Source organism: Mytilus californianus, unplaced genomic scaffold (assembly GCF_021869535.1).
Source record: "Mytilus californianus isolate M0D057914Y unplaced genomic scaffold, xbMytCali1.0.p SCAF_6, whole genome shotgun sequence".
NCBI lineage: Eukaryota > Metazoa > Mollusca > Bivalvia > Mytilida > Mytilidae > Mytilus > Mytilus californianus.
The window spans coordinates 111895211-111919913 of NW_026262712.1; the positions used below are offsets into that span (position 1 = coordinate 111895211).

The 24703-nt window shown below is 32.4% G+C and overlaps 2 protein-coding genes across 2 annotated transcripts in view; one reads left to right on the forward strand and one right to left on the reverse strand.

The window, feature by feature from the left end:
- Positions 1-3777: 3777 nt before the first annotated feature.
- LOC127704393 (uncharacterized) overlaps positions 3778-24703 on the reverse strand; it is a 29525-nt gene continuing 8599 nt past the window's right edge. The window contains exons 2-4 of the mRNA XM_052208432.1: positions 16603-16719; positions 5652-5793; positions 3778-4834 (exon numbers count right to left, since the gene is read on the reverse strand). Of these exons, the coding sequence (XP_052064392.1) occupies positions 4097-4834; positions 5652-5793; positions 16603-16719 (997 nt within the window). The 3' untranslated portion in view covers positions 3778-4096. The remainder of the gene's footprint in view (positions 4835-5651; positions 5794-16602; positions 16720-24703) is intronic.
- Positions 9982-14761, forward strand: LOC127704392 (cholecystokinin receptor-like). The gene has a single exon (XM_052208430.1). It carries the CDS (start codon positions 10063-10065, stop codon positions 11215-11217), a length of 1155 nt encoding a protein of 384 aa, XP_052064390.1. The 5' UTR covers positions 9982-10062; the 3' UTR covers positions 11218-14761.

Sequence of the window (24703 nt, forward strand, 5' to 3'; positions counted from 1 at the left end):
AAACAGGTAAAGTCTTGTGCTGATTTTAAATATACCAGGATATGTATCTCTATTGATATATTTTTTTTTCATTTTTTTATGTGACTTTGTTTTCTTAAGCGAGTTGTTCGTTGATACAATTTAGTGTTTTAACACATTTAGTTTTAAAACTTGTGTTAAATAAATACTTGGTGCCCATACTGTCCCAAGCATTTTGAATCATTATTTGTATTTTAAGCTGGATTATGTTGTCCTCAACTATTTAGTACGAGACAATAATAACAATAGGAACGTGTATGTTGTTTATCTACCTCTTGGTATTTTCTCCCTATCCATTTTACAAATTAATTTTTATCGGAAATGGCCAATCTTAATCTTTACTTTCTCCGAAATGCCTTCAATTTAAAATGTAAATGGGTTCCGAAACAATTAAGATACTTCCATCATTTATCAAAATTTATTATTTAATTTTAATATGAGCTGTGTTAATACGTCAAAAAAAAATCCTCCTGACATACTTTTCTCCTACGTATACAGCCACCAATAGTAGACTGTAGAACGGCAAGATTTCATATTAGCAGGTTAAGTATGCTTTAAGTATCTGTGAGCATTGTTTTATATAGTATTATTGTTTGAATGTACTCATGTTTATAAATAAATAAAGTATTATTTTCCTTATGTTAATTCAGAGTTAAGTGCTTTTCCTGTACTTTTTAATTGTGTATTCTTTTATAAATTTACAATTCGTTGAATTAACTAAGTTATTTATTTTTTTCATTTCAAACTAACATCATCATCATGTTCATCAGTCAGTCTGCCTCAACATGCAGTTGTAGACTACTATTGGGCCTTTTTAAAGACATGTATGATGCACAAAGCTAAAAGGTTAATGTGAACCGCACAGTAGATCATATTCCAAGTGCTACAATATTCTGTTGTAGTATTGAATTAATTCTTGTAAATTCCTCCTTATTAAGGTTCACACCTTATCAAATATTCCTTTAATCTGATTGCGCAATAACAAAACTGCATGGCAAGTTCGATATTGTTTTACGAAAGTATTACATAACAGTTAAATCAAGCACTGTACTGTTTTTCTTGAAATAAATAAACAAAAGATGAGAGAGAAGACGTATATGGAAATCAAAAGCAATTATATATGATTGCATGTCACGTTTGAAGTAGACAAACATGTTGTTTATATAGTCTAAAGTATAAAAACCGTTGTCTTCATATTTGGTCTAAGGTAAACAAAAACGTTGTTTACATATTATGTCTGAAGTAGACAAAAATGTTGTCTGTACATGTTATGCCTAAAATAGACGTTTACGTGCTATGCCTGAAGTAGACAAAAACGCTTTGTAAATGCTGTACTATAGCCTAATGGTAGAAGTAACTAATGCTAATGACATAGGGTCTAATGTGTTTAGATCTTATATTCTTCTGATGTCATTATAGAACTTCACATAGTACGAAAGCTTTTAGAACCCTTTGGTTGTTTTCATTTTTTACTTTTAATGCTAATGTGGTTACCTCTTTCTATTATCGGACATTTGATTACATGCTATTTATCGTTCTCTGTACCTTCATGAAACTTGATTTATGCAGTAACCAGAATTCATACAAAGGGAAGTAATCCAAACAAATTCAATTCAACTCAATAAAGTCAATACAAATGTTAATGGTGATTTCCTTTTCAAATGTTTACGATAATGTCAAATATAATTCAGCATCCTTTCAAAAGATGGGCGGAATACACAATGTATCTTATCCCACAATATCGAATAACTGACTTAATTAACGCTTCTAACATGACAATAATGTGTTAATTTTATGTAACCTTAACAAGTCAATCTATGAAAGCGTTCATATCAAGCAAAGCTACAATGTTTTCTCGTCAGACAAGAACAATTCCTGTCAACATTTGGACTATTTAAATTTATCAATGATTATGATAAAACATAGTTATAAATGCTGAAGACATAAAAGGTCTTTGTATATATTTCTATTATACTGTACCATGGTTGACATCTGACGTTACACGTGTTTCATCAAAATGTAAATAAGCAACAAACATCATTCATATGCTAGCTGTTACATAAACAGCTATTCAATAAATAGTCATGTCTTCTATTTATCGTTTATGACATCACAGAATGCAGGTTATTGTCGATTTTTACTTGTCACGAGCAAGAGAAAAGAGCCACCAAAATGAATGTAAAAAAAAGGATTGCTTATCCTACCAGAAATTCTTATTCCTCTTCCTTCTCCTCTTGTATTGGTGGGGTTCGTGTTTATAAAAACGATTAGTCTTCTTTGAAAAGAAAAATAACACTTTATAACTTCAGTGCGTTCGAAACATTTGCTTGATTTACCTTCACGCTCAAGGTCAGAATGGTATTATTACTAGAATACGTGTGGAGCAATAAGACCCAAAAGACCTAAAATAATATAATTTTGAATTTCAATAAAGTATCTTGTAGACAATTTTGTGTATATTTGTCTTTTTTTCTCATTTTAGCCATGGTGTTGTACAATATACATTATATCTAGTTGCTTCATTTGACTCGCAATATATAAACGTGCATGTCACAAGTGTGGAATTTTTTTTTTTATGTTAACGTCAGTTATTGGACCATCTCTGTGAATTGATAGTGAGGGTTGAAGTACTGCAGAGGGTGACCTCTTCGGTCTACTTTGGCGATCTCGGATCGTTGGTGGCTATTACATTGACTTTTACATATTCATATCTATATTTTTTGAAATCTTGATTTTCTTTACATTATAGGTGGTTATTTAACATTTTTGTTCTTGTTCATCAATATGTTTTTCTTTCATGTAATAAGGAATAGGTACTAAATGATTATATAATTGGTTGCTGTATGTTTTACGCCCAGTTGCAACTATTTCATGCATGTTCAAAAGTAGTTTAGAAGACACAGGTTTAATCTCACCTCATTTGGTGCTGATTTTTTAACATACCAGATTATACATCTCTTTTTATATTTTTTTATTTATTTAGAAAAGCAGTCTGTTGATACAATTTCCTGTATTAATGCATGTAGTTTTGTAAATGTTTGTTAACCAGAAACATGGTGCCAATACTGTTCAAATCATTTTAACCATCATTTGTCTTTCAAGTTGGATTAATTTGTCCTCAACTCTTTATTATGAAACAATAATAACTATCGAAACTGATGTGCTACTTATCGCTCTCTTGGTTTCTTATCTTTAGAGATTTTGCAAATGATTTTTTATCGGAAATGACCTATTTGATGCCAGTATGCAGAATTCTTGGATTTAATATTACTGTTTTAATATACTTATGTTTATAATTAATAAAGTATCATTTTCCTTATGTTAGTTCAAAGTTAAGTGTTTTCCTGTAATTTTTAATTGTATGTTCTTTCCTAAATCTATTGAATTAAGTTATTTATTTTTCCATTGCGAAATAACGACATCATTATTATCATCAGCATGCAGCTGTAGACAATTATATCGGAACCTATTCAAAATATGTATAATGCACAAAGCTAAAAAGCTAATGCGAACTGCACAGGAAGTCCTATCACAAGGGAAATTACTCTACACCTATAAATATAATATTCTATGGAAGTATTGTATTAAATTCTGGTAAATTCCTTCAAAAGATTCACACCTTATCTCATATATTCCTTTAATCTGATTGCGCAATAACAAAACTTCATGGCAAGTTCGACATTGTTTTAAAAATGCATTACAGAAGAGTTAAATTAAGCACTTACTGTTTTTCTTGCAATAAATAAACAAAAGATGAGAGAGAAGACGTATATGGAAATCTTTATAATTGTAAGCAAGTATCCTTATGTTTATGCAAATGCGAAATGAACTCGAAATTACAAGGAATACATACTGATATCAATCATAACAACTTGTTTTTTGTATCATCAAATATACATATGAAGAAATAAATGTTATAAAACATGAACAATCAAGAATCAAAAATACTCTAATGCATATTGATTAAACATTGAAAGACTTGGATGTAGTCTTATCCCGTGTTCGTGTTGAGCCTGTGAGACTGGGATATTGTCCAGCCGTGAAGCCTCGATGAACCGGAAATTGTCCTGTGTGAAGACTATAAATGACTACAATACAAAATATTGGAATTGTCATTGTTCTCCGTATGTTTTACATGTTCTGTAGGTTTAACTTCATCAACTGGCGATTTAAAATCTGTTGCACCGAATTGTCTTTTTTGAGTTGGAGTATCTGGAGATTTTATACTTGTCGTAAAAGACGTCCTTCCAAAACCAAAAGCTGTTGTAACATCGAATCGCCTTTCGTAACTTGGTGCTGCTATTTCTTTAGATTGTTTCCATTCAGCAGAAGTTGCCTTTCTTTCAGATTTTATATCCGAATACGAGTTGTCTGTCCTTGGTGATGAATTGTCTGTCCTTGGTGATGAATTGTCTGTCCTTGGTGATGAATTAAGTGAATGATGAAAATCTTGTAAATCCTCTATTATATTATCTAAGTTGTCCCCTTCATCCATATGAGGAATGTAGCCATTCTCCGTAAATGTATTTGGTCGTGGATCCCTATGATAAATACCGTTTCCAGAAAATATACCATCTCTTTCTGGTGCAGACATGCGCTTTAATGATTTATGAATACCGGAAATCCAGAGACGTCCACTTGATTTTGATATTCGACTTTTACCAACTAAAACGTCATTTTTATGTTCAATTCCAATTACATTATTATTGTCTGTAATATCGGATTCGGATTTTGATTTTCGATCGAGCTGAACATAGCCATTCTGAGCTGTGATTTTTGTAGTAAATAACTTAACAGTTCTTGCACTGAGATGTGCCTGAAATAAAAATAAATATGAAAGATATAGATTTTAAATTAATAATAAGTGAATTGGGTTTTAAACTGAGGTTTACTATGCATATTGCTGTGTGTTTGTTTATTCCACATTGGCTAGAGTTATAAGAGGAGAGTTGAGATCTCACAAAACATGGTTAACCCCGCCGCATTAATGCTTCTGTCCCAAGACAGCTAAAGACTGCCTCCGGGTGCGGGATTTTCTCGCGGCTTTGAAGATCCTTTGGTGGCTTTGGGCTGTTTTCTGCTCTTTGGTCGGGTTCTTTGTCTCTTTGACACATTACCCGTTTCCATTCTCAATTCTATTTATTCCTAACATTATTATTATCATTATTATTTCTTTCGAAGTTGTTAAAGAATTTTATATGTAAAAACAATAGACTTATGTAATGACAAATCATTCGTCGGGGTTATGCATCGCCGTATGTAATATTTCATTACGAAATTGTATTCTCATCGTGAGTCATGGTTAATCATTGTATTCTCATCGTAAGTCATCGTTTATTATTGTTATTTTATTGTCATCATGAGACATAGTTTATTATGGTTATTTCATTCTAATCGTAAGTCATGGTTTATCATTGTTAATAATATATTCTCATCGTTAGTCATGGTTTATTATGGTTATCTTATTCTCATCGTGAGTCGTGGTTTATTATTGTTATCTTTATTCATATTTTCGTCAAATATGTTTGAGTTCTGCACCTTTGGTGATATGTCATACAGAAATGTAACGAAATATTTTCCTGATGCTTGAATCCTGCACCTTTGGTCATTCAAAAATATAACGAAATATTTACCTGATGTTTGAGTCTTGTACCATTAAGTTTGTGTCTTTGGTGATATCGGACAATTGAATCTAAGTAAGGATACGGCTGATTATCCATATAATACAAATTATCCTCGTAGTTAATCCTATGATGCTCAACGTAGTTCTCTGATCTGAAATAAAACCATTTTTGAGTAAAATCAATGTTTTTGTGGAACGGCAAAACCAGAGTCGAAAGTTTCCCTCATATGTATTTGGCTGTTTTTCTCGCTCTCGCTCGAAAGTTCCCTTCATATGTATTTGACTTTTTTCCCTCTGTATATTGACATGATTCAAATGATATGTTTTGTCTGTAAATTTCCAATTCATAAAAATTCAGTAATTTTATCAAAGCGAAGGTTGCCATCCCCCTATGGCAAAGTAGACCGCAGACAGTTTTAACCGTTTTAGTAGACCCTTAATATAGAACGTAGAAAAAAACTCACGAATAAAAAGTAACAGGAAAAAAAGTTACAGGAAATAAATTCACAATAAAAAATCAAAGCATCCTCGGTGCTGTGATTCAGCCATTTTTTAGCTATGGAAGGTAGACCAACATTTTTCAGATCTCATTTTGAATTCCCAAAAAATGTATACATGCTCCTGTAAGGCATTTAGAGACAACCATCAAAACTTTGGTTAAGTGATTTGGCCCAAAATGTTAATTTGTGCTCAAACCGAAAAGAACCCAAGCGACAATCTGATATCATATGTTTAAAAAAAAAAACAGACAACACAACTTGACAAGGATTGAATGTAGCACTTCATCATTTTCATTATTATTTCACTCAAAAATTACCAGTGTTATTTTTCATTTTTAAACATAGTTATGCAATTTTTGTACCTGATCTTATGATCATTTATTGACATTGAAGATGAATGGTTTTATTTCATTTCCATAATCTTACTCAAAAAATTGTGTTCAATTGCCCAAAGATAGAGAATTTCTCAAATTTCATACAAATTCTTTTGATATTTCAATTTTAAGAAGGTGTTCTGATTTCTAATATCTTCTTTTTATTCAATTAAATAATTTTTGCATGATTGGAAATAGAAATCTTCAAAGGAAGGTGTAGTATATCTTTTATTGAAGTTTGACTTAATAATTTCAGAAAAGAGGCATTGAAAATACACTTTGTCAACAACAAAAAATAAATAACTAATTTTCATATAAATTGGTGTTCATTCTTCCAAGTCAGGAGCCTCTGGCCTTTGTTAGCCTTGTATCATTTTAATTTTAGTTCATTTATATGTTTTGGAGTTTAGCGTGACGTCCATTTTCATTGAACTGAAGCCCGCCTCCAGGTGCGGGATTTTCTCGCTGTGTTGAAGACCCATTGGTGGCCTTTGGCAGTTTTCTGCTCTTGGGTTGGGTTGTTGTCTCTTTGAAACATTCCCCATTTCCATTCTCTATTTCGGTACTGACATGATTTATAACAAACTTTTCTAAAACTGTCCGTTTATAAATTTTGAAATTATAAAATAAACTAAGGTTTCAACTCCCTCAGGCAAAGTTGACCTTAAATGAATTTGGCTATTTGTTTTAGGTATTTTTGTCATATAGCTCTTCAACTGGTTCGGTACTTGTACATCCCTCGGATTTCAAATGTTTGGCATTGAGCGTTCCTGATGAAGGTAAATCCAGAAAAGCGCTTCGGACGCATGAAATTATTAAACGTGTTGTTTTCAATTTTTTTATTCATTGAGAAAAATAGTTTCCTGTATTCAAATGTACGTGTACAAATATCTAACATCGTTAAATAGCAATATAATGTACGTGTACAAATACCTTACACCGTTAAATAGCAATATAATGTACGTGTACAAATACCTTACACCGTTAAATAGCAATATAATGTACTTGTACAAATACCTTACACCGCTAAATAGCAATATAATGCATGGGGAATAAACAAATACATTTTATTGCAGAAAATCTCCAGGTTAGAGTTATACAATTTTGTTTATTGTTTCAAGCTAATTAGTGATAATAGTAACTTAAATTAACTAAAATTATTGACTAATACCAGATGATTATAACACTGAATGTACAAGAAAAATAGACCCTGCTTGCATTTGTCCATACATATTTTGTTTTTCGTCTTTTCTTTTCCAAAAAATGCATTTCTTTTATCCTTCATCTTGTACCACATGTTATTTAATTACTTACACAATTCTTAGATACTGATAAAATACTTTCATACTTCTCATTAACTGCTCAATTTTGATGTATTACTTTTTCACATTAATTAATAAATAGTAATCTATTATATTTTTTTATTTACAAAGGGACTATATGCAAGTGTATATCTAAAATAAAGGCGCTATTCGACCAATCTTTTCTTAATTTAAGGGCAAATAACATGTCAAAAGTTGACAATAGTTAATTAAAATGGTGTATAAGGTTTCTGCAAGTCATTAAATCACATAATTAGTTTCATGATCTGTCTTCAACTTCTAATTCTGCACCATCTCCAAATCCTAAGCCATCAAATAAATCCAGCATGGCTGAATCAAAAATTAGTAAATTTAGTATATCATCTTTTTGTACATAATATTATATACTTTTTAAAAGATTTTTATTAAGATGAAGGCATAAACATTTTATGTCTCTTATGTATGGAAACAGTCACAGGAAAATCATTTGAAATTGTATGTAGTAAATCATATCATTTGAATAGTCATGATAGTGTAACAGTTCCAGAATATTTCAACATACTTTAATGTTAGAATATAGGGGTATTGTATTTGGGGTGTTGACGTTTCTCCAACATTTGATATTTTTTGTTTACAGCTAAATAGTTTCTTGTTTGGGAAACGTGATTTTTGGGCAATAGGGATTAATGAAGTTTACCTGTAAATGGAGTTACAGTGATTCCAGCTAAAATAAATGTTTGAGTAATCTGACGGATTGATAGTTGAAAACAAGTCAAAATTGGAAAATAAATATTTCATCAAAGAGCACTAATATACGAAACAGCGATTAACAACGAAACTTGGTTCCAATGGTATACAATTATCAACAATGCTAGCACTGATGGACAAATATGTTACACAATCTTCAAATCATGTACAGGAAAATGCTTTAAATTGCTGACACATAAATAGTATTACACAAAAAAAATAAAATATTTAAGTTGAGCACAAAAAGTAATACGTAAATGAAGTAAAGGTCAGCTGAATCCTGCCAGAAAAAAACATGTATACTTTACAATCATACCATACACCAAGTATAGTTAGCCTTTTGCTTTAACATAGTACATGATAAACATTTATTGGGTATAGTGGAAAAAAAACAGCTTCTCTGGGTAATTTTGAAGAATGCTGGTTGGGCGGGATAACTGATGGGTGTCGGTAAAGAATATCTGTGGCGATAGTTGGGAGTTGATGTCTTCAGCAAGTTGAGTAAGCGGTCGTGTGTCTGCTCACTTATATTGGGTAGTAGACAAAAGACGATTGGTAAATAGCTTCATGGACCATTTCGTGTATTGTGTAGAGTTTATGACCTTTAAAAAACCCTCTGACAAAGTAGACCTTATATAGTTTCAGCTGTTTAAGTGGGCCCTTAAAAGCACTATGACAAAGTAGACTTTATAGAGATTTTGTAGTTTTAGTAGGACCTTAATATAAGTTTTAAAGCTTTCAAACGTTTTACATTTTTGACTTTCCAAACTTTTGGTCCCGGGCGTTATTGACGGGACTTATCCCAGAAACACTTACGGAAAATATATCATACGTTTTTAAAATGCAAATATCATATGTTATTGGGGAACTACATGTACGCGGAAAACATATCCTCTGTGAATCCCGAATATGTTATAATGGTTTCATGTTTTCAACATTAATAACCATTCTGATGTTCGTTTTGTGTTTAAAAGGCATATGGATTTCTTCAAGTTAGTTCAATCTGTTGAAATTATGTTACGTTATTTTGATATTATTTTTATGTTCCAGTTTAGGAATATGTCAATACGATTTAATGTTTATTTTTAAATTAGTTAACTGTAAATTCACATTCACGTTTCTTCCTGGTTCCTTTCCATTTAAAAGTATTCAAGTGAAACATTCGATATTTCATTTTTTATATATATACTCAGTCAAATTGCATATTTAAGATGTAGATATTTATAGTAATAACACACATATCTATTCAGGTATAGTATTGTTTTATCGTAATTAATTAAATAATCATTAAATTTTTATTTTAGATCGTAACAGTTGAGCTTTCGACATATATCGAATACACGAAAAATGATACTTGAGGTTTGCTTTTAATTATTAACAATTACACTAGACGGGTTGCATTTAACTTGATGGATTGGTTTATTATATTCCTCTTCCGGAAATAAAGTCATTGTTATATTTGATGGTGATCCAGATTTCTGTGTTTTCAACCTCTAATTATGGAGAACAATGGTTCAAATTCTAACGCAGTTTCGGTGTGGAACTCTAAGTTATCGAAAATCTTGATTCCAAACAATATAGTACTATCCTTATACATATTTTTGGGAATTATTGGTAATACCACTGTTATAATTGTTTATAGATTCCGAATGCGAAAAAAGTCGGAGGACAGATATTTTATTCCGATATTGGCTGTTTCAGATTTAGCGGGAGCTACAGTTTGTGGTTCGTTCGGAATTGCGCTGAATATGATGCAGTCAGAATTTTACAACAAACATTTATGCAAGGCCTGGTGGTTTTTTGCAGCTTTTACGACATATATGTCTATTTTATTGTTACTGATTATCGCAACTCAAAGGTATCTTAAACTATGCAGACCTCAAGGACATCAAATGAAACAATTTCATAAACGTTTAGCAGTCGGACTGTCTTTAGGCCTCGCCAGTTTATTAGCACTACCGACAACCGCGCTGTATGGATCCGTTGATTTCCCGAATGCGGACGGGAGTGTAGTAGGTGCACGTTGTAGCAAATTAAAGGAAGTTAACAAAACTTTGTCGCTTCTGTATGGAGTTATCATTATAATAATTCTCTTGACTTCTATGACAATTATGATTTTTTTCTACAGTAGAATTGGACATAAGGTATACATTCATTTCAAATACAAGAAAAGCTCACACTCATCTGGTAAAGAACAAATAAGTTCAAATATTGACACAGAAATGCAAACTATCACTTCTGTTATTGTCAGTGACGAACACGTGACAGAAAACAAGGAATCAAAACCAGAAATAGAAAAATATGAACCGGAAGGAATAACACCAAAAACTAAGTCAAAGGTCAAACATTCAACAGGAAGTCCTGATATAAATAGAAGGCTTGTACATAAATTTACAATTATGTTCATGATGATTACGATAGTATTTCTGATCTGTTATATTCCTAAAGTAATCCTGATAGTAGTTGAAGGTCTTGATCCATATTTCTGGCAGAACTTCTCCGACAATGAACGAACCGGAATTCTATTTATTTATAGAATGTATATCATAAACAACGTTGTCAATCCGTTTATTTATGCTTTTATGGATTTGGATTTCCGAAAAGAGACAAAAAAGTTGTTTAGGTACAATGATGTAGCCTCATGTCTAAAATAGACAAAACCGTTGTTCACATGTCATGTCTGAAGAAGTCAAAACGTTATTTAACATGCCATAAACGTTGTTCTTATGTCATGTCTCAGTGAAGTAGACAAAACGTTGTTTACATGTCATATCTAAGTAGACAAAACGTTGTTTACATGTCATGTCTGAAGTAGACAAAACGTTGTTTACATGTCATGTCTAAGTAGACAAAACGTTGTTTACATGTCATATCTAAGTAGACAAAACGTTGTTTACATGTCATGTCTGAAGTAGACAAAACGTTGTTTACATGTCATGTATAAGTAGACAAAACGTTGTTTACATGTCATGTCTGAAGTAGACAAAACGTTGTTTACATGTCATGTCTAAGTAGACAAAACCGTTGTTTACATTTCATGTCTGAAGTAGACAAGAACGTTTTTACATGTTATGTTTGGTGAAGAATAACCGTTGTTTACAGTTCATGCTTGAAGCAGACAAAACCGTTAATTACATGTCATATTGTTAATATACGTCTAAAGTAGAAAAACCGTTGTCTTCATGTAATGTCTAAAGTAAACAAAAACGTTGTTTACATGTTATGTCTGAAGTAGCCAACAATGTTGTCTGTACATGTTATGTCTGAAGTAGACAACAATGTTGTCTGTACATGTTATGTCTGAAGTAGCCAATAATGTTGTCTGTACATGTTATGTCTGAAGTAGCCAACAATGTTGTCTGTACATGCTTTGTCTGAAGTAGACAACAATGTTGTCTGTACATGTTATGTCTGAAATAGACATCAATGTTGTCTGTACATGTTATGTCTGAAGTAGCCAACAATGTTGTCTGTACATGCTTTGTCTGAAGTAGACAACAATGTTGTCTGTACATGTTATGTCTGAAGTAGACAACAATGTTGTCTGTACATGCTTTGTCTGAAGTAGCCAACAATGTTGTCTGTACATGCTATGTCTGAAGTAGCCAACAATGTTGTCTGTACATGTTATGTCTGAAGTAGCCAACAATGTTGTCTGTACATGTTATGTCTGAAGTAGCCAACAATTCTGTCTATACATGTTATGTCTGAAGTAGCCATCAATGTTGTCTGTACATGCAATGTCTGAAGTAGACAACAATGTTGTCTGTACATATTATGTCTGAAGTAGCCAACAATGTTGTCTGTACATGTTATGCCTATAATAGACGTTTACGTGCAATGCCTGAAGTAGACAAAAACGCTATGTAAATGCAGTACTATAGCCTCATAGTAGAAGTAACTAATGCTAATGACATAGGGTCTATTGTGTATCGATCTTATATGCTTTGATGCCATTATAGAACTTCACATAGTACGAAAGCTTTTAGAACCCTTTGGTCGTTTTCATTTCAACTTTTAATGCCTTTTTGGCTACCTCCTCATGTTATTGGACATTTTGATTACATGCTATTTATTGTTCTCTACACCTTCGTGAAAATTGATTTATGCAGTAAACTGAATTCATACAAAGGGAAGTAATCCAAACAAATTCAGTTCAACTCAATAAAGTCAATAAAAATTGTTTATGATGAAATCCTTTTCAAATTTTTGTGATAATGTCATATATAATTCATCATCCTTTCAAAACATAGGCGGAATACACAATGTATCCTATTCCACAATATCAAATAACTGACTTAATTAACGCTTCTAACATGACAATAATGTGTTAATTTTACATAAACTTAACAAGTCAATCTATGAAAGCGTTCATATTATGTAAAGCTACAACTTTTTCACATAGACGTGAATAATTCCTGCCAACTTTTGGAATATCAAAACTTATCAACTTATCATACTTTGATTTCATTATAATTTAGCATAGTACTAAATACTAAAAACATAAAAGGTCTTTTGTATGTATTTTTTCTATTATGTTGTACCATGGTTTATATCTGACGTTACATTAACATGTAAATAAGCAACACACATCGTTCATAGGCTAGCTGTTACATGAACAGCTATTCCATAAAAAAATAAACATTAGTTGTCTACTTGTGTCAAAGGTTTTTTTTTTTGTTGATGCCTTTTTCTTATACAGAGACAAAAACTTAGTTGAACTATGCTGGTATAAAATTAAAAAAAATACAAAGACGGATGCGGGCTTTGCTGCATGTCAGTAACTGCTAGTAGTCCTTTGTTCATGTATGTATCATTGTCATTTTGCTTAGTTTCTTTTGTTATCTATTCTGACATCGGACTCTGGCTTCTTTTAAACTGAGCTTTACTGTGCGTATTGCTATGTGTTTCTTTATTCTACATTGGCTAGAGGTGAGATCTCACAAAACATGTTTAACCCCGCCGCATTTTTGCGCCTGTCCCAAGTCAGGAGCCTCTGGCCTTTGTTAGTCTAGTATGTTTTTTTAATTTTAGTTCATTTATATGTTTTGGAGTTTAGTGTGACGTCCATTTTCACTGAACTAGCACACAATTTTATTTAGGGGCCAGCTGAGGACCACCTCCGGGTGCGGGATTATCTCGCTGCATTGAAGACCCATTGGTGGTCTTCGGCTGTTGTCTGCTCTTTGGTCGGGTTGTTGTCTCTTTGACATATTCCCCATTTCCATTCTCAATTTTATTTTGATTAGATTACTTGGAGTGAGGAAATTGATTCCAACCTTTGGTAAAATCTGTTTATCCATTCATATATATCATTTTAGGATTAATGTGTTTTAGTTAACTGGTAATAAAGATCTGGGTTTCTTTACTTTTTTGTGGAAAATCTGCTACAATAATCCTTTTTTCCATCATTTTCAATATAGTGTATGCAACCTTTTAGTAATACAATGCTTTCAAGCTCCATGCTGTTATGAACATGTGCTGACAAGAGATATAGCCTACGACCAGTGATAATCTTTTGCACATAAAACAGTTGTCACCAAGGTTTGTTGTAAAATATAATGTATAATAATGTTATCTGATGTATTGATATAATGTCTACTGATAATAAATCTTCGTCCTGTGTAAATACGTTAAGATCTTGTGTTAGGTTTATTTCATTTCTGTATTTAAAGTGTTCTTATGTTTTATATCTACTTGATTTTTCAGACGTTTTGTTACAACCTCTAGACTGTTTTCGTCGGGAAAATAGAGCAACGTTTTAAAATATAAGAAACCACCTAAGTAATAAATACACAAGAACCCGAAATAAAATACCATGCAAAGTGTACAGATGTACTTTTATAACGGGTTGTATGGGTTTATTGTTCAAAGTACATTTTTTTGTAACTGTACTTTTATGCACCTTAACCATAATTTGTATGGTCAAGTTACAGTAAATGAGTCCTAGCAAAGATTTAATCTTTTTAAAGATTTTGCACACAACTTTAGCACGCTATACTTGAACTAAGAATAGAAAAACATTTTTCTTTTATTTTCTGAAATATACATGTTATTCAATATATATTCAGTATGTTTGCGTGTGTGTTTTTTTTCAATACCATACCCTGTAATTCAGTGGTTGTCTAACATTTGTTTGCTGTCTATCATAATATTTGTTTTTCGTGTATTGTTTTGTACATAAATGGTTTTCTCGTTTGATGTTTTGTTCATTTTGTCATGTCGGGGACTTTTAAAGCTTTCTATACGATGTTGGTTTTGATTATTGTTGAAGACCTTTTTGTGACCTATAGCTTCCTATATAGTTGCTTACACATACGTCATTTGGTCCCTGGTGGATAGATGTTTTATTGAAAATCGTACCACATCTTTCTATTTTTATACCGTTTGACCAATAATAGAAGGATATCTCCTTAATAGCAATTTATTCACCGCACAATGGATCTTAACATCTTTTAAATTACAATTAAAAATGCAGTAAATATAAAGACTCCCGCATGGACAAAGGTATTTTACCTTTTGAGTTTCAAGCGTTCTCGATTGATTTGCTTATGTGCAGACTGATTCCTGTGTAAATGGACGATAAGGTATGTATCGAAATACAGATCTCCCTTACGTTACATTAAGTGTCATTAATATAATGTAAAAAATGACAATTGTTTTAAAAAGATAACGTGATTTAAAGTTAGATTCGCATGACTCCAGATTTCTAGGAATATCAAAGAATTGACGCAATAATTAATTTTCCCAGGCCTCCTATATTCTACAAATATTTTATAATGAAGATCCTTAAAGGGACATTAAATACGATTTAGACAAAAAAAATAAAATATGATTTTGTTTTGTTTCAAACAAATATAAAAGCGGAATATTGAAATTATTTCGCTATTTGCTGTCAGTCTGGTTCAGTTTTGTCAAAATAAGCTCAAATACATCGCAAATGTATTATTGGCTTGCAAGTCAATAATTCAACTCATTCCTGCATCCTTTAATTTGATCATGGGTTCTGCTGTAACAATTTCCAGGTGTTCTACATAGAAAAAAGCAGTCCTGATTATCAACAGAATTGTCCAGAGGTTTAGCAATTTTTCTCTCTAACATTTATGTAAAAGGGAGGCCTGTTCAAGTATAGCACTGCCCTGTTCACTTAACTCTTCGGACCGACTAAATCGTCGTAAGTCCGTTATTCTAACAAAAGAACTTACTTAAGTGGACCGGAATGTTAGGAACCAGAATAAAGTAGACCGAAATGTTAGGAACCAGAATAGAGTAGACCAAAATGTACATGAACAATCTATTTTTATCTAGCTGACGCTTAAACTTGTTATAATGTGGCAAGCTTCCGAGTACTTGTTTGGAAGGAGAATGATATTCAACATTTATTGGTAAATAACCAGTCGAAAAATAAAAGGAGACTGTTTTCCTCAATGAGACGGCAACCTAACGACACAAAAGATAAAAAAAACATCTAAAGCACGTGTTTTTTTTTTTCTTTGTAAGAAAGTTTTGGAAATGTTAAACATACTGAAACATTTAATTATAATTAAATAGAATTACACGAATTACAAATGGATTTTTGCATTTGAAATGCTTAATCAGTGTTATATCTAAAGGAAAGAATATAAAACAGCCATAAAATTAAATTCAATTAGTATTCTCTTAAGTTTACAGTAAATAAGGAAACGACTTCTCGACTATTTTATTTTCGATATCATTTTCACAGGGACGGATTTGGTTCTACCGTTCAACTGAAAGACAGATTTTAGTGATTACATAACTTCCTGAAGTTAAGAATATAAAATCTAATACACAATAATTTTATAAGCATTAATTAAAAAAAAGTACATACACGGTTTAAATTTCGTGTGACAGTCAACGTTTTCCATATATGTTTAAGGGGGTGTCTAGACAAACAATTATGTGAACTAAGTTTTTGTTATCCCTGATCAAAATCTTGATGTAGTTTGTCATATTGATAATCACCACACAATACTCTTATTGGTTGACGATATAAAATATACGTTCCCATTGGTTCTTACCTTAATGACAGATACATCCTATCAGATTCATAATCACGATATAAAAGGTACGTTCCCATTGGTTCAAATCTCAACACTGATTCAGCGTCGTCCTTACTAAATAATATAGCGCTCAATCTGCAAAGAGAAAAGTACTTTTATAATTAGATAACGAAGAAGATTTCACAAACATAAACTGTTGCTATTTAGCAAAACAATTTCAAACATCAAAAATTTGGCTTATACTGTTTTCGTTCTTACTGTCTTCGGGCAACACCATCGAATATATAAATATATAAAATGTTAATTATGGTCGCATCCGCTATCCTACGCATGTCCACAAAATGTCAACTCAAAAATTGTGATAATCGGCAATATCATGATACATTCCTTATAAGTTAATTCTAAATTCCATTTTAAGGAGTAAACATGAAAAAACGTTGATGAAGTCGAGGTCAGATGATAAAATTATGTCTATGAGCTGATAGCCAAAACACTTTCAGCCGATCAGAAGACGTGTTACATTCAAAATTAAATTATTTACAGTGAAAAATACAACTATCGACGGAACATTGTCGTCTTGATAACTCGAATTATCGATATCTTTCCTAGAAAAAAAGCCAAAAGATAATCGCCATGAGTTCATTGCTCATTAATGCAAATCACAGGACGACAAAGAGTTTACCGATTTCTTAATGTTTTAAACCCACTTTGTGTTTGTTTTGTCGACCACCTCTTTTTAGACTTGGTTTGCATTTGTCGTATTATGCCAGTGGTATTTCGTATCAGCCATACGACGAATTTCACACATGCACTATACACTTGCTAACGTGCACAGTATTGTTAGTCATTACAAAAAGTGTAATGTAAATCCCTGCAGTTCTAATGTAATTAGTATTTACTTAATATATCATTTTGGTTTAGAAAATCTCAGATCAACGAGATAAGAGAAAAAAAAAAGTAAACGTTCATCGTTGCTTCACAGCAAAAAAAAAAAACGTTGTTTAAAACATTATATATGTGTGATAATTATTGAGAGGAATGTAAATATATGGTTTCTGATAGTAGGTCATATAGCAATGATAATAACCAGTCAATCAGTTAAGGAAGGAAATTTACATAATGATTAGGTCAAACTGTCCATATACAAGTATCGTCAGGTCGCTGCTTATATCACAATAATATTTCGAGTGAACAGCAGGAATAAATCATATGGATAAGGGGGAAACAGCAGGAATAAATCATATGGATAAGGGGGAAACAGCAGGAATAAATCATATGGATAAGGGGGAAACAGCAGGAATAAATCATATGGATAAGGGGGATGGATGCAATACAAAATAACATTTTCTCCATCAGTCCAAATGACTTATTTATATCAATTATGTTTTTTATGTTTACAAATCAAATGCCAAAAGAGACCAGACATTTTCATCATATTTATTTATCAATTAAATTAATCGTTGGACTATGTAAACGTTTATTTTTTAGAAGAGTCGTGTAATGGAGGTTGATGTGTTGTTTTGTGCAGTTGCAGATTCGTAGGGGGCGTAGGCCTTCGATCGCCAAAAAAAAAAATAAATAAAAAAATGTTAAGTTCTTTACGATACATCTAATTTTTTAGTATAATATCGACCAAAAAAATCTCATCTAGCGAATGTGTGCCGAAAATCGTCATAAAAAACGATGTCGTTCAGTTTACACAAATAGTTAAACCGTTCATAGCTGCTTTGTTAAACGTTATACAGATTTTTTTTTTTACGTTTGGGCATATATTGTGTGTTGTTACAATTAAAAATCTCAATTAGTTTTTCTCCGATCGTTGTCAATTTTTTGCACCAAGATGGCATTGGTATTATCCGTTTCAAAAAGACCAAAACCCAAAATATATAATTTTGCTTTAAGGGCCCTATTTGCTTGTCGGGCGTCAAAATGTCAGTATATGCAGGGTACATATGAAGCTTTCAACCTTTGCTTTTTATTTTAAAGATTTTTTGAAAATGACATGAGTGCAGACAAAGTTTTAGCTATCCTTTTTCTTTATAAAAAAAAAGTTAAAAGCCATGTATCCGGTCGAAGTCAAATGTGCGTGATGCGTTTACTAACTGAATGATTCAAGTAATTATCTTTAGCAAGGTGTTTGTATTTAAACGACAAAATATGTTGATGGATCTAGTGTTGTTTTAATGTACGTGTAAGAATTAGATACACCTTGAGGGCGTTAGCCTGAATGGATGTGTCTAATATACATCATGATATTATTGTCAATGCAGAATGATAGTTTTCAATAATTTAGGAGGGGGGTCTTTCAGCGATTTGATCACATGTGATTGAAAAGCATGATAAATGCAAGGTATCTAATTTCATTTAACGACATCTTGTTGTAAATTGTAAAGAAGCATACATCTAACAGGACTTGCAGATCGTTGATATCGCCGATATAACTTATAACTCATATAGTAAAACAGTCGAAATAGGCAATTAATTGTGTTCTGTGTTTTAAAATGTAAAATTACTAGTATTAGCTAAAGACTGGATTTGTTTGTTGGACAGTTTGGGCTTATCTTTTTTTAGGGGGGGGGGGGGGGGGGGGGGGGGGGTTGTAAAGGATCTATAATAAAATAAGTTAATTACGATCTTTTTTAGACCATTACGTCGACAGTTTTAGATATTATATGCTCCTTGTTTGTAAAGAAAACAAAATCTATGGGCCCTAGTAGGTATCCTCTTGTAATGCAAAATGAAAGGTTTTAGTGTCAGGTCGTCTAAGTTATCCAAAACCTTTGACCAGTTCACATGCTTTACATATGCTTCACCTGCACCAAGCCGCTGTTTTCAGATTTTAAGGACAATGGGTCATATGCAATTACGTTACGTTATAGGTTCTTTATTAGATCAATTGTATGTAAAATCAATAACTAGTAGTTTCTGTGGTAAAAAAAAAGAAATTCGTTATACAAAAAAAATCTGTACGCATATTTGCAAATTTGATAATCGGCCCTTTAATTAGAGATCCATGTGTATGTATTCTTTCCTGAGGAGGAACATACATGTTTTCATTGACAGCTAGCGGAAAAAGATACATGTTTTAATTGACAGCTAGCGGAAAGAGCAAATTTGTCTAATGTGTGTAATCTTTAAACTTTTCAAATCTTTTATTTCCATTCAGCAAAACACTTTTGATATCAATAGCCCATATACCACTTTCTAATTTTTATACTCCGTAGAGGCAGCAGCCAATTTTGTCCGGTTTTGAACTAGTTTAAAATTTGCAGCAATAGAAACAACTTGTTTGAAGTGTGTTACAATAGAATCAAATGAAAGCAATATGAATCTCTGAACTATATTGTCTTTTTTGGGTTTAATTGCCAAAATCTGACCTTTTTGCTGATAAATGATAACACTTGTATGTAAAAATGAATAAAACAGTTTTCTATCAAAAGTCTTCTACAAGTCACTTCTGTGGTCAAATGTTAACTTTTTACTTTGCAATGATTCCATAAATATGTGGTATGTATATACTTATTATTGACATAAGGGAGATAGTTTGTCCTGGTATACAAACTATCACTTCTGAATTTATTCTATATACTACAGTTACTGTACTCTGATTCTGAAAATATATGGTTTCTATCTACTTTTACAAGAAATCTGTGCAAAAAGATTGATAATTCCGATAGGCACTTCTTTTAAACGTGTTTCCTTCCTTTCTCATGCAAAAGACCTTAAGTCAATCAACAGAGCACTTAGACCTACAAAATATAAAACGTGATCTTGACCATTAACCATGACCACAATTTTCCCTGCTACTGGCCCAAGGACTTCATATCGAAAGACTATCTATATATATATATAGGTCTTTATGACTGACAGTTAATTAGTTGAATTGACATAGCATTTATGTCAAATGCAAAAGGGAAATAATTCATATAAAGATAAAGACAGATATAGATTTATTTGTATCTTTCCAAATAAGGTCACCAAGGGGGGGGGGGGGGGGGGGGGGGTATATAAGGGTTTCTACAAAAGTAAATCGATATCTTTTACGCTTTCAATCTAGAGTAGTGATAACAAGAACAACCGTTAACGGGGAGCTAACTCTCCTACGGATATATGCTCGGTTAGACAGGGTCAATGGTGAAACCGTTATCACTGCATGATGCAGTAGTATGTGCCAATATAAAGATAAGAAGATGCGTTATAATTGCCACTGAGACAACTCTCACCAGACCAAATGACATAAAAGTTAGCAACTATAGGTCACCGTACGGCCTTCAACAATGAGAAAAAAACCATACCGCTTAGTCAGCTATAAAAGGCCCCGAAATGACAAGTGTAAAACAATTTAAACGAGAAAACTAACGGCCTGATTTATGTACAAAATAATGAACGAAAAACAAATATGATGTACAGCAACAAAGGACAACCACTTAATTGCAGACTCTTGACTTGGGATACTATATATTTTCTATTTGTTGCGACACAACAAAAAATTATTTTTCCATTACGGCGGAAGAATTAAAAAATCAGAACAAAATCAAATGGTCTTTCCACAGGAAATCAGGAATGTGGAAAGACATAATTATTTGTCAGTGTATTGTACCTAATAATAATAGGCTAGATGCGTTTCGATGGTAGGGGCGACTGTGTAGGGTTATATGCTCTGGTATACTTTACCACATGTTTAATGAATTCGGTTAATAAAAATAGTTGAATAAAGGAACACTTAATATATTGGACATATAGTAAAACCATGTCTACTATACCGACCACGGTGAATTGATAAAAGAGTATGAAGGTTCTATTTCTTCAAGCTCCATCGTTTACATAGTAGAAAAAATATAATCCTTATACAGTTTATACGATGTATGAAGATCAATTGATCGAATGTGGGTGGTTTAATTGTTTACAAACATGTCACAGATGTCTTCTTACATGGATTAGTCAGGAATAGACGGGGTATACGCCCTTCCATCCCCCAAAAATTGTGTAATACATGTATATTTGTCTTTAAAAAAAGAATAGACAATAGACATAGATTTTATAAAATGGTGTTGTACTCATGTGTCATTTCACTGTAACAATTTATTGTAATTTTGGTTTTTCAGTTGTTCATATTTACCGACAGTTAAATGCAAACGCCTTGTGATAAATCTATATTTCCAATGTAGTACAAACGCCTTGTGAAAAATCTCTGTTTCCAATGTTGTACAAACGCCTTGTGAAAAATCTATGTTCCAATGTAGTACAAACGCCTTGTGATAAATCTCTGTTTCTAATGTAGTACAAACGCCTTGTGTTAAATCTCTGTTTCCAATGTAGTACAAACGCCTTGTGGTAAATCCCTGTTTCTAATGTAGTACAAACGCCTTGTGTTAAATCTCTGGTCCAATGTAGTACAAACGCCTTGTGGTAAATCCCTGTTTCCAATGTAGTACAAACGCCTTGTGTTAAATCTCTGTTTAGAATGTAGTACAAACGCCTAGTGGTAAATATCTGTTTCCAATGTAGTACAAACGCCTTGTGGTAAATCTCTGTTTCCAATTTAGTACAAACGCCTTGTGCCGGGTAAATCTCTGTTTCCAATGTAGTACAAACGCCTTGTGCTGGGTAAATCTCTGTTTCCAATGTTGTACAAACGTATTGTGGTAAATCTCTGTTTCCAATGTTGTACAAACGTATTGTGGTAAATCTCTGTTTCCAATGTTGTACAAACGCCTTGTGATAAATCTATGATCCAATGTAGTACAAACGCCTTGTGATAAATCTATGTTTCCAATGTAGTACAAATGCCTTGTGAAAAATCTCTGTTTCCAATGTTGTACACACGCCTTGTGATAAATCTATGTTCCAATGTAGTACAAACGCCTTGTGATAAATCTCTGCTTCCAATGTTGTACAAACGCCTTGTGAAAAATCTCTGTTTCCAATGTAGTACAAACGCCTTGTGATAAATCTGTTTCCAATGTAGTACAAACGCCTTGTGACAAATCTCTGTTTCCAATGTTGTACAAACACCTTGTGATAAATCTATGTTTCCTATGTTGTACAAACGCCTTGTGATAAATCTATGTTTCCAATGTAGTACAAACGCCTTGTGAGTAGCTGTATTACATATGATTTCCAACAAATTACATGTAAAACATTTTCTTAGTAATAAAGTTTATCGTTGAGGAGTTTCAATTCAAGTTGTGAATGAGTTGGACGACAAAAAAACTCCATAAAAATATCTCGTCCGACTCACTCACAAACCAAATATATAAAGACTGAAGAACTGTTTGTGAATAACAGGATGAGTTTATACTTAAATATTCTCCATAAAAATAACCCTTTTTATAATTATTATTCCAATTAAATGCGCTTTAATACGTCGTTACAATTCATTTCGTCGCTATTTACAGAACTATTTCGCCTGTGTAGGAATTCAATATAAAGATTCAGTAAGAACAATAAAGCCTTACATTTGTAAAAACTGTTAAATATCCAAACAGAATGTTCCAAAAACCAAAATCAATGTAAAATAACTATATATGCCCGCATAAAACTACATTAACATATCAATCTGTCTTTGACGATTTATATTCAGTTTTCCTTTATTTTCAATCATTTCTCAAAACAAAGGTAACTTACCGTGTAGTTATTGAATTAAATTTCATTATAATCCAGTTAATTTTAGATTCACATAACTAACGTTAATTCTTAACCGACGTTAATTCATACATGTTGTCATATATCCGTACCACTGTACATCTGAATACCATGAGACCATATACATTCCACAGATGACAGCAATGGTCATTTGTCATCACATTCCCTTTCTTTATTGATTTTTGATCATAAGAAATACATATTTTGTGACACACAGAGATCAAATACATCAGTAACATGTGCCAGGGTGATAATGGGTCGTAAAGAATAATAAAATACATGTACATGATGTTGTACTTGTGAATGGTCAACACCTACTGACATAGTGACCGGACGTCCTGACGTTTGAATATAAATTAAAATATCTTAACAGTCATTGTTTTATGCGGATATAGTTTTTATGGACATTTGAGGTGTTTATTGGAGAGTTCTATAGTAATCGACGGAGACGATCTATAACGGAAACCTCATATTATACATTACATTCTGATATTAAACATAAATTTCAAATCAAACCACACATACGTACATTGGAATAGTGGTTATTTTGTCGTAGCTTTAGTCACGGGATTGTTACAGTTTATTTAAAAAGATTTCGTGTTATGCAATAAACACATAATACACCACACAATATAAATATAACCCCACCCCTTCCTTAGATTTGTTGATAACGCGTGGATAAAGCGTAAGCTGCCAAGTGACTTGCAGCAAAAAAGCAATAAATTATATTAAGATTGATATAGTCACTCTATTCAGAATTTAGAATTAAAGAAAAGAGATTTGAAAAAACTTTTTTTTTTTGGGGGGGGGGGGGGGGGGGTTGTTATTGTTATTAGAATTACTTATCGTATCAAACAGAATAGTTTGCCTGGTACCAACGACAATTTAACAAAAGTTTCAAGTTTAAGTTTAAGTACAAAATCAGATTTCTTCCAGTTTCTATCTCTGTTATCACTTATTTCCTTAACATATAGAATAAAAGAAGAATGTATCTGAGGACACGAATGCCCCCGCCCAAGCTTTCATATTTTCGTAGTTAAAATGGGCATAACTCTAGAACGATAAATGACTCACTGCCTAAATTCAAACTCTGTTTGTGTGTTGTGGTTCCTAGAATTGTGTATGAGTTTTATAAAATTTTGACGAGACTAACTTAAGTTAGAGTGCGGAAACTGAAAACTTTGCAATTTTCCAAGTTATAAAGGGGCATAACTCTATAACGGTAAGTGACTCACTGTCCAACTTTGAAATCTGACTCCGAGATTTAGTTCTCAGCATTGTGTATGAGTTTCATAACATTTGGTTGTGGAACCATAAGTTAGAGTACGGAAACGAAAATGGGACGGAAGGAAGGACGGACAGAAAGATGAACGGAAGGACGGTCAAGGGTAACACGTAAATGCCCCCGTTGCCTTCGGTGGGGCATAACAAAATAAAAACTAATAAATATCCATAACCTATAATATTTGTTTCC